The sequence below is a fragment of the Phalaenopsis equestris genome, unplaced genomic scaffold (assembly GCF_001263595.1).
Source record: "Phalaenopsis equestris unplaced genomic scaffold, ASM126359v1 Scaffold212940, whole genome shotgun sequence".
Taxonomy (NCBI): Eukaryota; Viridiplantae; Streptophyta; class Magnoliopsida; order Asparagales; family Orchidaceae; genus Phalaenopsis; species Phalaenopsis equestris.
In genome coordinates, this window is record NW_018231831.1 from 134,002 (window position 1) to 148,799 (window position 14,798).

Here is a 14,798-nt window from a genome sequence, read left to right on the forward strand (position 1 = left end):
GTCCTATAGGAATCCATTTTGGGTTTCCTCATGTTGGTTTCATCCTTCTAAGTGTTAGAAGTCGATACCGCACACGCGAAACTCCAAAAGAGGACGGAAATAGGTCGAACTAAAACGAGGCACCACTTCTAAGGTTCTAAGATAGTCGCAGGAAGACCCCTAAGGCTAGATCCTAATTCCTACGAGAAATACTAGACCTCACGAAAATTGAGGTCAACAGTTAGCCGGTTGGCTATTGTCCAAGTTTGGTTTTGGTTGTTTGTGGTTACCTAAAGTGGGTTAGGTTGGTTTGGCTTGGTTGGAATTTTGATTGGAATTATTTAGGATTATTAGGAATTTTATTTAAAAGCTTGTTGAGGAGTTGAGGCTTTATTTTGGAAAAGAGAAGAGTACAGAGGTTTGTTAGGAATGAAGGGAATAGAAATTTGACTTGGCCTAGGGGGCAAGAAAGCCGTGCAAAGCATCATAATTTTTATTCCAAATTTCATCCCCATTTACATACCCCTTGGACCTGTCCGTATAGTTTATAACCCTTAATTGTATGACAACATAAACATAAATCATTTAAAAAAATACCCAACTTAACATACGTTGGAACATGCGTTCCAACCATTAACTATGACTTGACATGAACAATGAGAACTATCGAAATGAACTATAACGGATATTGCATGATGATCTTTCATCACTGCCTTCTAAATTACTAGTTTTGCACCATTTTTTCAGGTTCTTAACTTGCATTTGAGTGGAAACAACCTCTTTGCAACCAGTATTATGGTTGTTTGCATGAACCTCTTAGTGGCCCCTCCTTGGAAAAGAAATTGGCAAGAAGCATTGGTATTAGCTACATACTTGTATCTTGGATGTCTCTCTGAGGGGCTTTAATTGCAATAGGTTTGTAATCGAGCTGAGTTAAGCCGAGTATAATGTGGATTGGACTTGGCTTGGTCAAATCATAAATTATTCATGTTCAGTTTAGTTCAAGCTTGAATTGAACTTTCACATAAATGTTCATACTTGGCTTGGTTAATTTTTTAATGATCATATTTGAGTTGTTCTTTGACTTGTTTGTATTAATTGAAAAAAATTAAAAAATTGAATGTGTTCTTAAATTTTCATATAAAGCAAGTAACAAACTAAAAATTAGCAAGTAAACAAACTAAATATTGGACTAAATGATTATTTTCTTATAAATTTATTAAAAAATGATTTTATGAATCTAAATAGATCAGCAATTAAGTAAATTTTAAATTAGTCTCTAATGAGTGATTTTAAAGTAAAAAAATAATATATAAATTTTAAATAAACTTTATTGCAATCATATAACATGAATAAGCAATAACAAATTGGTTCATTGAAATAAAAAAAAATGCATTAAATTTACATACATATTAATATTAAATTATAATATGGTCATATTTAATATATAACTAAATAAGTTCTAATGCATTGAATTTTATTTAAAAAAAAATATCATAAGTATAGAGCATTTTAAAAGTCACTTGTTGAACAACAAATGAGTTTATTCATGAACATTAATAAATGAGTTAGATTATGTTCGAATTTGATTCATTTAATCTTCGAGTTTAAACAAATTATCGTCATTGTTTATTTTTTTGGTTTGAGCAAACATGGTCGAGTATCAATTGAGTCAAGTTCAAGTTCATCAAATGTATTGGTTCATTTAGAACCATCACAAACCCAACATCAAATATGTCATTTTTAACTTGTCATCTCCATCATTTTTTCCCTTTTGTCAACTCCAGATGTCTTCCTACTTATTCTTAAAAGTCTAGAATGTTAAGAACACGAAAAGAATGCGACAAGAAGTCCTGAATAAGACTCTTAAACTTGCAAGTAAATGAATTTGTAGACCCACTATTGTTTGCAGTCAACCGGCATATAGTCAACACATTAAATTACTTCTTGCATCCTTCTTGTGTTCTTCCCAAATTGAAAAGCTAAGTGAGCTAGACTTTCTTTGATTTGATTCTCACAGCTTTTCGATTTAGTTGAGAAAAGTTGACGTGTTTCTTGCCACTTTGATGTGGGCGGTTCACTTTTTTCCATGGAACTTTAGGAGAATGTTTAAAATATTGGTCTAAAGAGTTTGAAGGTATTTGGAAGTGCTTAAGTGGGGGAATTATGGTCAATATGACAACTAGGTCAGCTCTGGATGGAACTGACCTAGTTTGGGAATTTTGCTCTAGATTTTAAAATACATAGGGATTTGCAAAGTCTTACTTTCAAATGATGGTAGTAACATATCAAAGTTGATTTTTGAAAAATTTTGGAATTTTTTTATTTTAGTTTCAGAATTTCAAAGTTATTGGACAGAAAGAAAAAAATGATCAGAAAATAACAAGAGTTTTGATTTTGGGTTTTGGGGCTAAACAAAAACACAATTAGAGTAAAATATTTATAGGAATTAATCTACAAAGGATGTAGATCAATTTTGGAATTTTTTAATGGAGTTAGATCAACCAAATCAGCCAAAATCCTAACTAGATAGGATTAGGGCTAATCTTGACCGACCCTTGTTGGTTTGATTAAAGTGATATTTAAATGAGAATAAAAAACTGCACAAATCTATCCAAACCTTCCTTACAAAGGAAGCAAAATAAATCACCAAGCTCGCCCAAGTTCGGTGAAAGGTAATTGTCACCAAACCACACCCTAGAAGAAGCCACCAAGCCACTCCCTAATTCGAGTTCTCCACTCAAGTTTCTTAAGTATTCACACCAAAAGTTCGTATTTTTCATTTCATCTTGCTTTAAACATCTAATTACATTCAAACGCTCGAAAAAAGGGGGAAAAATCCTTGGAACTACTTAGAAACTACCTAAACCACCTATGACTACCCACCCCCTTCACATCCGGCTGACCATAATCACTCCATAATCATGTGCTGGCCCTCACTTCACACTTACTTAGGTGCATTCAGGTTCACCTTAAGGCATTGCAAAGCAAACATAACAACTCAAATCACTAAAACATAAGATTCTACGCATAAATACAACATAATATAACTCAATAGACTTCACATAACACATACCCATAAAAGTGACACAATTCTTCAAGCACTCTTTTTGACTTGGCCTCTTGAAATTGAATCTCTTGGTTGTGTGGTAGCTCTCTTGGATTGAGCTCTAGTAGTAGGTAACCTTTTGTGCCTATGAGCCCCACCTTTGAGCCATTATGATGTGCCACATCACACTTTTTTTACTGTTTTGTTTGAAAAGCTGTTTATCATTCTGCGGATAAACCATACTTCTGGGGGCAAGTTGTCTTACTTTTTCCTTTTAAACAGTTCTCGCCTGCTTTGCAACTTGGCCTAGTGCAGAGCAGATGGGTAATCAATCAACTGAGCCCTATCTATTGGAGAGAAGTTAGATAATTAATCAAGTTTGTAAAGCTTATTATTCTATGCATATTTGTATTTCATGCTGAGTCTGTAATATCTTATAACTATTCCTGTGAACCCACCCAAAATGTGCTTTCAATCATATTAATTGCTATGTATTGATGATGAAGTGGGTTACTTGTGCTTGCTAAAACTAACTTTCTTGTGGGTTCTGACTTACTTTCCTGTGGGATGAGTAACTGTACTTCATTTCTACTTGTTAAATATTCATTCTTTGTTTGATTAATTTATTTATATCAGGGCAAAACAATGGCGTGATGGGGACTGGATGTGCCAAAAATGTAACAATCATAATTTTGCATCCCGCTCAACTTGCAACAGGTAATCATAAACGACAAATTCTTATGTGAATGCGCTCTGTTTCTTGCGAATCCAGATTCACTTTATTCCACCTTTACATGTGACGTGTATGATAATTGTTTACTTAAGCAGCTAACCAGTTTATAGTTCTTTTATTTACCAATGTTGCTTATGTTTGCCGACATTCTTCAATCAATTTCAATTAGGGAAATCTATATACATGGCACACAATTCTTTTGTATTTACATATCTCACACCTAACCTTTCATATTTACACACATGGCACTTTTGAGTTTTAAACCAAATGCATGAAATTGTGTACTTCACTTTTAAAAAGTTATAATAGTGCTATTCTTGATGTGATATTAAAGATTTGAGTGCTATCTGTGTAAATATGAAAGCTTAAGTGTGAGATATGTAAATACCTCAGAATTCTGCGCTATGTAAATGCTTCTTACAATTGTTGTGAAGTGTGCAATCCATGCATCATTGCTGAAATTGATAGAAGTTGACAATCTGACTTGAGTTGGCCTGAGGAATTGTCCACAATGAAAACGGTCATACAATTTTCCACCCTCGTTGAACTTGATAAAAGTCGAATCTGGCTTTAGTTGGCTTGTGAAATTGTCCACAGTGAAAACGTTCAAACAATTCTTCTACAACTACAAAAGTTTGCTGTTTCCCTCTTCTGGGGATCTTTAGCAATTCAGGAGTAACAACAGGGCTGCTCATACTTATGCCACTATGGCCATAGATAGAAATTTTGTTTTGACTCATGTAAATGACCTTGATCCTCTCTTTTTTGTATTACAACAGGATAAGGCTCCTTTTGTTAGTGTCCCTAGGACCCAATTTTACTTTTGTACTTTGTATTTTTATTATACTATTAATGCAATATGCAATATTCAAGGAAAGCGAACTTGCTGAGATTGCCAATTAAAAAAAAAGGAAGGGCAAATATCATTTGGGTTCCTTATGTTTAAGCCAGGCTTCATGTTGACCAATGATTTTAAAATTTTTAGCTTTGATCCTTAGTGGATTTTAAAATTTCATAATCGTTCTCCACCTGATTTAGACCTTCAAAGAGATCCATTTTTTGTTGACAATGTTAAATAATCTTTTAGTTTAGCCGATGTGGCATTTTTTTTATTTAAATTAGAATGAGATTAGTTTTTTATGACTAAAATAACATTCTTTTTTGGGATTTTTCTTTTATTTAGGTCCAAGTTATATTTTAATAAGGTCAGTATGCTTACTCTGTTGACATTGGAGAAGAAGAATAAGTTGAGTGTGAGAGGTAGAGGTGGATGTGGAACAAGGGAGGTCTTATGATTTTTATGAATGATTCTCATAGTGGTAGATTATTTTTTAATGAAATCAAGCTCACTTTGCTCGTGACGTTTAAATTGAGGAAGAACAATAGGATATATGGTGATGACAGCGAAGGTCCTTCGCACAACATTTATTAAACAACAGTTAAGTATAGGAAGTCACTGATGGTGTTAAAATCATCGAAGATTATCAACATCATAAGCAGAGAGGAGTTGAAATTAAGCTCATTTGACTGATGACAGTTAAATAGAGGAAGAACAATAGGATATGTATGTGTGACATGGGATGTTACTGCACTAAATTATCGTGGTTAATAGGATATGTATGTGTGACTGTCGGTCAACTTTTTCGATTGATTAGATTTTACTGTAGTTGCTACAGTAGGCGAGCCAAAACCATCCCATTTTCTTTTCTTTTGTTTTCTTTCCCATTATCCTTCATTCCTTTTTAGTCATTTCTTATATATATGTGTTGTATTAGGATTTGGAAGGTAGTTTTTGGCGTGAGTTTGTTTAGGACAGCTATCGGCATCAGTTACTACCTTCGAGGACTGTATCCTCGGGATCAAGTGATGCTCAGGTTGTATCTCCTTATCGAGATGGTGACGATTTTCCTTATCATATTCTACATTCTCCCTATATCTCTCACAGCCGCTCCATACTTGCTGCAACTGCCCGGACCAGTTGTCCTAACTATTTCTTCCTGTAGTCTTCTATCTTCCAACCACCACCAGTCTTTTTCTGCTTGCTTTCGCCATCCAGGACAACAAGGAGTTGTTGTCTCTGCTTTCTTAAGCCTTCCCCGCCACCCTGCGTCCCCTTCCAACGTGCTACTGCCTCCATGAATTGCGCCCTAAACCTTCCCTCTTTGCAACAACCTTCCAAAATTCGTCTCCTTCACTGTTGCAAGCCATTCCAGCTGTCCCTACATCGCTCCCAGCCGCTTCGTCCCTGCCGCAGCCAGCCGGAACAGCTATCCTGATTGCTTCTTCCTGCATTTTACTATCTTCCAATCGCTGCCAGCCGATTTTCTACTTGCTGCCGCCATCCAGGACAGCAAGAAGTTGTTGTCTCTGCCTTTTCCTGCCATCCCTGCCATCCCTGGCACGTTGCCGCTTGCAGAACCTGTGCCCTAACACTTCCCACGTATTGCCACCTTCCAGAATTTGCCTCCCTAGCTGCTGCTTTCATTCCAGCTGCCTCTATCACTCTCTGTCACTACCTACCTGATGTCCCGCCCTCCACCTTGCCATTTGCAGTCACCCCAGCTTTCCAACCATCTTTACCGCCCTCCACCTTTGCCTAGCTGTTGTCCCAACGGTTCTCAGTGCTGTCCTTGATGTTCCAGCCGCCCAAATTCATTCCCCATGCCACCTTGTTTTTTCTCCAGCCCTCGACAGGTTTTATCGCAACTCGTCCGCCTTCTAGAAACCTTACCTGTTGAATCCTCCACCTTCTAACACCCCAAATTACCCATTCTAGCTCACCTTGCCGGCCTTCACCACTATTGGAATACACTTTAGTTGTGTTTGTTAGATTGTTTCTGTTGTTGCATTTCCCTTTCAATGTGTTTGTTGTAATTGCTGAATTGGCTTACAATAATATTATTTGGTTTTCCTATTATTGTTTGGGTTAACTCCGGCATCAATGTGGATGTGACAGTGAAGGTTCTTTAAATAACGCCATATAATTTAGATGCAGCAGTTGAGTAAAGATAATCACTGAAGATGTTAAAATCATTGGATTTTGTTGGAGAGAATCAACATTATGAGCCAGAGAGTAGTTGAAATCATTGAAGGTCCTTAGAGATGGCCAGCATTAGGAGCTATAGAGGAGAGTGGTTGATTTTTACATCAGAAGGAAAGAGAGGGGAAACTGATGGAAAAGTAGAGGTTATTTGCATTTTTTTATGTTCAATTGATGGTTTGGCTAATAGAAGGACATACGTGAAGTGAATCAGTCACCAGAGGTGAAAATGGAGTGTTTTTAAAATTGAGAGACCCATATGTTAGTTACTTAGAAGAAATGCCGATTGATGATCAATAGTTACTCGCTGATGGTTGAAGTAGTTAAACACTTCATGCTCATTGTAAAGATACTCGAGCCAAAATACCGCTTCAAGGAATTGCACCATTCTTACTTGTATAATTTCTTTAATTAAACCTCTTGAAGAAGAATCACAACATTTCTTCGTTAACTAAATGCTATTATGTGCAATACATACTTCTGATTTATTTCAACTATAAGAGCTTTGGGTTATGAAAATTATCCAAAATTAAGAGATTAGTATAAGCACACTTAGTAATGGATTTGGGATTTAGAGATCAAGGCATTTTAATGGAGCTCTGTTACCTAATGATATTTCCAAACCAAGGAAGTGAACGTGATGCAGTACACGAGGCACAAGAAAGTAACCTCCTGCAATATATGGGAGAGTTTATAATATTATTTTTCTAATAATTTTGTGATTGTATGTTATTTTATAAATTGAAAAAATCATAATATTTTTTTTCACCATATGATGCTATTGTAATTATGCTAATGCATATTTTAATTTCAAAGGATAATGTTATGAAAATTTTGAATTATTTATGATCACAAATAAAAAAATTTTAGTATTTGAAATTTACTTAATTAAAAATTGTTTCACATATTTGTTAAATATTAGAGATTAGAATATTTGATTTTCCTTCAATAAATATAATATTTGAAATTAGTTCAGTAATTGAAGCTATATTTTTTAGGTTCCAATTAAACTATTAAAATCTGAATTCAAAGCGAAAGGTTTTTCTATTTTATTTTTTATATCAAGTGATAAAATAATGGATTTATTAAAGAATTACATATATATGTGTGTGTGTTTTATATTATATTGGATATGTTTGACATATTATATTGATGTGAGTGATCTTGATAAAACCAAATTTAGCTTGATTTGAAATAGAAAATTTTTATTTGTGCTCGAGTTAAAAATGCCCTAAAATTAAAACCAATTCATGTTGAGCGATTTTTACTCTATTACAATCTTAGCTCCACTCCAAAATCATTTGTATTTGAATATTTCTATAATTATTCAAGTATTTTAACATTTTTTTTATTTATATTCATTTTTATCACATTTTAAATCAACTCGATTTATATTAGTAGATCAATCAAGTGCTACCTTTGATTTTAAGATTTAGATAGTAGTTTCAATTCAACATGAATTGATTTTGAGAGGTTTTTGAGCTTGTGTCAATTAGTTGTAACTGCCTTGGATACAGAATTCTTATTTTTTTCATTATTTTTTCTTTTAAATAGTTAAACTATTTAAGTGCATTCTCTAAGGAATGATGCTTTGTCCTTGCTTGTACAATTAAATATTACAAACATAAAAAAATGAGTTGACATTTTTGAGGGAGCTCCATATGAATGTTAAAGGTATTTTCTTGGACAATTAAGTATTAAAAACATTAAAAAAAATGAGAACATGGTATCTCAGACTGTTAAATAATCTATACTAGCTTATTTTTTTATTCAAGATTTTTTCTAGTCAATTCGAGCTCCTCTCTCGAACTCATAATTGATTTAAAATTATCCCGACTAGATTAAGGATAGTTATAGTAGATTTGAAATGAGTAATATGTATATATGTATGTGTGTGTGTGTGTGTGTATCAAAATTAAAAGAGGTATGGATTGGATCTTAGTCTTTAGGATATTGGAAAAAAAATAAATTTGAAAATATTATTCTATACATCTTTTGGTATCATATTTTTTGACATAAATTTTTGGAATGTTTTAAGACACATCTTGTGTTGAGGCTTCTGAAATTTTGGTTGCAGATCCTTCCATCGATTGCTCAAATTGATCCACTTCTTTGGTGGAAGACCTCTTTGTTAATCAGATCCATTTTCAAACTCTAAGCTAAGATGAATGATTGATATTGTTGGTTCTTCTATTCTCTGTGATAATAACTTCACCTACTATTGATATTGTGGCTGAGAATGCTCTGCAGGTTCTTGAAATGCCACAATTTCATCCAATTTATAAATAGAATGATGATCATTTACTATAATAGAACTCTGATTTTGATTAGATAATTATTATTTTATATACCAAAAGGGTAGGAGTTAGAAAAAGATTTATTGCCTCTCTCCAATGTTTACTACGCTACAAGCTAGCAATCCAAAATTTTTTTTTATTATATTATGTTTTTCTTTTTTTTTACTCTGGCATTGATTGTTAAATACTTTTGTTTTACTCATATTTCTATCTAGTTGATAAAAGAAGCTTGGTATAAACAAAAAAAAATCTGACTTTCAAAATTAACTAGGGTTTGATGGGCCTTAATTAGTTTTACTACGAAAATTGTAAATAGTCTAGCAGGTCGAAGCCTTATTTAAAGCTTTTAAGTTTGGTTAGGGTTTAAGTAGAGTGCAACTAATTAGGTTAAGGAGGCAACGTCTCTAATGTTTCAGGACTCAGGACTTCAGTTTGTCAAGATTAATATCAATCTATTTCAGAAGGTCAACTTCTCCTTCCATTTTTTATGTTCATAGCTATCAAATACTGTCAACATTTTATTGTCATTTTATTCGAGGCTTCAGCTTCATTATTTTCCCTTTGGTGGACATTTTGAAGCATGAAATTTAAATGGCCTCCTATTGCTGCTAAGGCATTTAACCTTATTACGGAAGCTAAATTGACAAATTCTCTCATGCTTAAAGGCACTTTTGGCATTACTTTTATTTTTTTTTTTCTTTTGTTTTTGGAAACATGTTTGATTAGTATAATTTTAACATATTTTTATTTTTTATTTTTAAAAATAAATTAACTTATTTTTAAAAGACTTAAAATGTCTAAAAAGTATTGTGAATGCTTCTAAAAATAGCTTCCACAACCGAACATATTTTAATTCAAATTAAAACACAAATAAAATAAAATAAAAACAAAAAAATAAAAACAAACAATAAAAGTGATCCAAACGCCCCCTAAGCTTCTTGAATTTGTAGAAATCTTTGTAAAATCTTACGATGCTTTGGGGGTATGTATTGACCATATATTAATCCTAAAATTTATCATGTTATATACTTTAACGAGAAGCTCAATGAAGATGGCAAAAGTAATCTATGACAATACGTTTTATTTTGTAGTATAAGTTTTATGCTATTAGCAACTTTATTTTTTTCACCTAGAGTTTGTTATGTATTTTGAAGGCTACACTTAGCGTATTGGCAATTTCAAAAAATGTTGAATGCCTGCTGTGCAAAATTTGCATTTTGACAAAAAGTATTCCTTTGTTCTTAATCATAGTGCTAGAGCTGATGATAAAGTTGTTGATTTTAAGTAGTTTTCTTGTGTAATGCTATGATTGTGAAAGTGCAATTTCCTAGAAAAATAGAAGATGAGCAACTAATATGGCTTGATTTTTCATCTGATCTATGTTCTTTCGAAAGATAATCACATCTTCACGTTTGATATTATGTAATGAATTTCTCTCAGAAGCGTCAAAAGTATGCAACCCTTATACTTCTTTGTGAGATTTTTTGTTTGGGAGCTACATGCATATCGACTAGCTTGCCATATAGATTTTTCACTAAACCTTCAGTTTGGTAGAGGAAGAATTCTATTGGCCTCTACTTAGGAAGAATGCCACCATAATAGTAAAGGCTTATAAATCACTTTTATTTTTTTGAGGGGGTACAAATTAAATGTTTGCTATAAAAGCATCAAATAGTCGGTTCATCTTATTAATATAGGTATCTGTTATGTAAAATAGACATTTAAAATGGGCAATTACATATATAGCACTCAAAACTGTACTATTTACAATACTCATTCCCTTTTTCATCTGCTTCTCAAATTCTCACTCAAATATCAAAATTCACTATAAAATCCCAATCCATATTTTTTAATTTCTATCAAATTTCCAGTAGTTTGACCGTGGCACACGTAAATGCACCGTTTCAGTAGTTCAAAGCTATGACCTGAGTACTAGTTTTGTAAGTAGCTAAGTTTTGCATGCTATGCATGTAATTATCCCATTATTATGAGGGGTAAATTGTCTCTCTCGCAGCTTTCTAAATTCGCCTTTGCCTGTATGGTCGCCCCACTTCCATTGTTTCTCACAAGGATGAACGGTTTGTCAATTGCCAGGGAGATGGACAAATAGAAGTTATGAATAAGAGTTTGAAAAATTTACTGTCTTATTAGTAACGACTCCAGAAATTTGGATTTATTATAACCATTGAGTATCTCTATGAGTGGAGGTTTTCGCATCTCCGCCAACATAATCAATTCTAGTTTTTTCTTTCCACTATCTTGCTAATCCTAGTAATTTTATGATGAAGTTATAATGGGCCCTTCGGGCTAAGAACATTAGTTTATCTGTTGGAGGGTTTATTCACCATCAGTTAACTTGAAGGTGACTCATGATGAGCTTCAAGACATCCCCCTTGAGCTTCAGGGTTAGGATTTATTTTATTAGGGTTTATGCTTATCTTTATATTTTTTGAGGACTTATTTTCTTTCAAATCTCCATTGGTTGGTCTCTATTTTTTAGCACTTCAATTTTTAAAGACAGGAGTTGGGATGTGGCGGGATTCCTAAAGTGAAGGGGAGAGGAACTAATGAGTGAAATTATTTTTCTTTCCTCTTGAATTTTCATAAAAAAAAAAAATCGCAAAAGAAGTCTATTTATAAACATAAATGGATATTTGAAATTTCTGCTTGAATGTATCTGAAAAAATAATTTCATGTGCGACTTATCAACATTGTCCAATTTTATGCATGATAGTAATTTTTTCTACAAATTCATGCTATCTTTTCAATTCTCCTCTCCCATCCTTTTTTTTTTGGTTAACCACCTTAATGAAATAATAATTAAATGTTAATTTTTTTTATTTTTAATAGGTTTGATCTTTTCCATTATTAACCGGGTTGATCTGTCACACTTTATCTTATTAATACAATTGGGCATTTACATACGAGAAAAATTTACGTACGTAAGACGTACACAGAGCTGTGTACGTTAGGGAGGTTATTTAGAGGGTATTAGGGGGTTATATCCTCGTTATACCCCCTGTAACCTTCCTGTAACCTCCCTGTAACCTACAAATATATGAAAACAGAAGCACGAAACTTACTAGAAGGTACAAGTAAGTTATAGGGAGGTTACATGGGATATAAATACTCTCTGAATAACACACTGCGTACGTCTTACGTACGCAAATTTTTCTCTTTACATACATACATACCACCCAATTTTAAATGCATTTACATATCTAACACCTAAAATTACGTTTTTTTTTATTTATACCACCCAAATTTTTATATCACATAAAAGTAGTACTATTTTGACTTTTGTAAAATAAAATACACCTCATGCATAGGTATAATTGCATATATGTAAATAATGAAGTTTAAGTGTTAGATATGTAAAATACATAGGAATTGAGTGGTATTTTTGTAAGCCTTCCTAGTAAAAATTCTATCAATTTTATCTATGTTAGGTAAAATGATAAGAGAAGGGATGAAGGCATTATTTAGCTTTTATTTGTGGTGTTATGTAGCCTGATGTGCTCTCATAGAACTGCACGCAATTTATGTAGCCTGATGTACATGTGGAAATAAATATTACTTTACCTGATGCTACTGAAGTCTGATTGGGCACAACTCATAATGTATATTGACAACAAATCGTCATGGAGCATAGACCCCCTTATTGTTCTCATTGTAAGATGTTTGGGCATACCCTTGATAAATCGTCCTAATGTAAAATCTAAAGATCAAATGAATAAGGATGAATCTAAGGATATGTCCTAATGTAAAATATAAAGATCAAGTGAATAAGGATGAATCTAAGGATATCATATTTAAACTATCACTTTTTAAATTAATTTTTAAAAAGTGATGTGCGCTTTTTCATGCATAGGTAAAGTGACACATGTAAAAAATTAAAATTTAGGTGTTCGGTATTGTAATCACATAGGAATTGACTACTATGTAAGTGAATACCGCTTCAATTTTTGTTTTTGTTAATTTCTTTTCTAGTTTTCATTCAATCCAAATGCACTTTTCTGATTAGTTATTCTTCTTGCAGATGTAAAACAGTGAAGGAATCCGGTTCCCAGCCTGTCAGCGTTGCCTAGCTTTTTTGATCAGCTTGGAGATCTCTGATTACTTTTATTGTGCCTCAAAATATTTCTATGTTATGTTCTATGTGACTAAAATCTATAAATTCTGCTATTTTCCGAGCAAAAAATTCCCCCAAATTTGAAATTAATTCCCTGTTAAGCAAGTATAATGATTTTTGTGAGGATGGAAAGATAGAGGATAGGTTTCTTAGTTCTGCTTTTATGTGAACATCAAATATGTTTGTGAAGCCTATCTTTCTATTTTGTATTCTGAGATGTAGTTCATTTCGAAAATTATGTGTTGCTTTTAAAAAAAAAAAAATTCATTATTTAAAAAATAATTTGTGTTGCATTAAAAATTATTTATTTATTTCCTAAACTTGAATTTCATGTATTATGCAGCAGATTTTGCATTTTTTTTAATTCTTCCAAAATGGTTCTGCTATTAGGAATAATTTTATCTTCAATTTTTAGCTTCTGATCTAATTTATAAACAAATTGGCTACTCTGCGGTTTATTCAAGCCCCTATTATTTTTTGTGGGCATTTACATACATTCCACACAATTGCTATATATTTACCTATTAATTTGTTTATTTTCATTGCATTATTCATAATGATACAAATGAATATTGATATTATTTGAGTCAAACAACCATTAAGAATACTGTTGTTAGTCTAAATGTAAGAAATTTCTTGTTTGGCTTGAATAAGGTTCAAATTGTATTTAAGCTTAGTTCTAATTTGTTTGGTCGATGATCATGTGAGATTGGAATAACATTAAACCTTGCTGTATTGCGGAGGATTTGTAATAGTTGAGTGATAATTTAACGTCTTAGTGTCATACAAAAATTTACATACATAGATGATTGAAAAGTAATAGATGACATCGTGATTTTTGATGTGGAAAAATTTAAAAAGAAAAAAAAATTATGGGGTCTAACAAAGAACATGTTCTACTATAAATGTGTAATTATAACAAGAAGTCATTTTCATATAATATGGAATGAAGGGTTATAATGATAAACAAGTACAATACTTGTTTGTGCACAATGTATTTAACTCTTCAAGAATCGGGAGAAAACTGTCGTAATATGAGTATGGCAGTAGAAAGTATTTGTCGTTGAAAGTTATAGTCAAGTCTTGCATTATTCGCTAGGATAGTTCATAACTTCATTTTCAGGATACTTTGATGCACTGTATTCAACATCGTTACACAATAGAGTTTGCCGACAGCGGCGAGTAGGGGGCGGCCGGATAGGCGGAGATCGATTATGGTCGACGGATATGAGGAGATGAAGTTATTATCGGGCCTTCAATCTAGAACAACACTAGAATTTCAGTCCTTTCGATTCACCCCCAAGTGAAGACATGTGGTCTATTGATATGGGAAAAATTTACGTACGTAACAAGTACGCAGGGCTACGTACATTTTAGGGTTATAGGGAGGTTATATAGTGTTAACATGGGTACAACACAGTTGTAACCTCCATATAACCTCCCTGTAACCTCCCTAAAACCGAAATATACGCAGCCCTGCGTACTTATTACGTACTCAAATTTTTATTGATACACTCTAAGGGAGGTATATTTTAGTCTTTTGGCAATTAACTTCACCAACCACCTTA

The 14,798-nt window shown here is 32.9% G+C and overlaps 1 protein-coding gene across 1 annotated transcript in view; it reads left to right on the forward strand.

Annotated features, from left to right (window-relative positions):
- Positions 1-13,299, forward strand: part of LOC110036945 (uncharacterized RNA-binding protein C17H9.04c) — a 59,372-nt gene extending 46,073 nt beyond the window's left edge. The window contains exons 6-7 of the mRNA XM_020741509.1: positions 3,665-3,745; positions 13,138-13,299. Coding sequence (XP_020597168.1) covers positions 3,665-3,745; positions 13,138-13,186 — 130 coding nt within the window. The 3' untranslated portion in view covers positions 13,187-13,299. The remainder of the gene's footprint in view (positions 1-3,664; positions 3,746-13,137) is intronic.
- Positions 13,300-14,798: the final 1,499 nt, after the last annotated feature.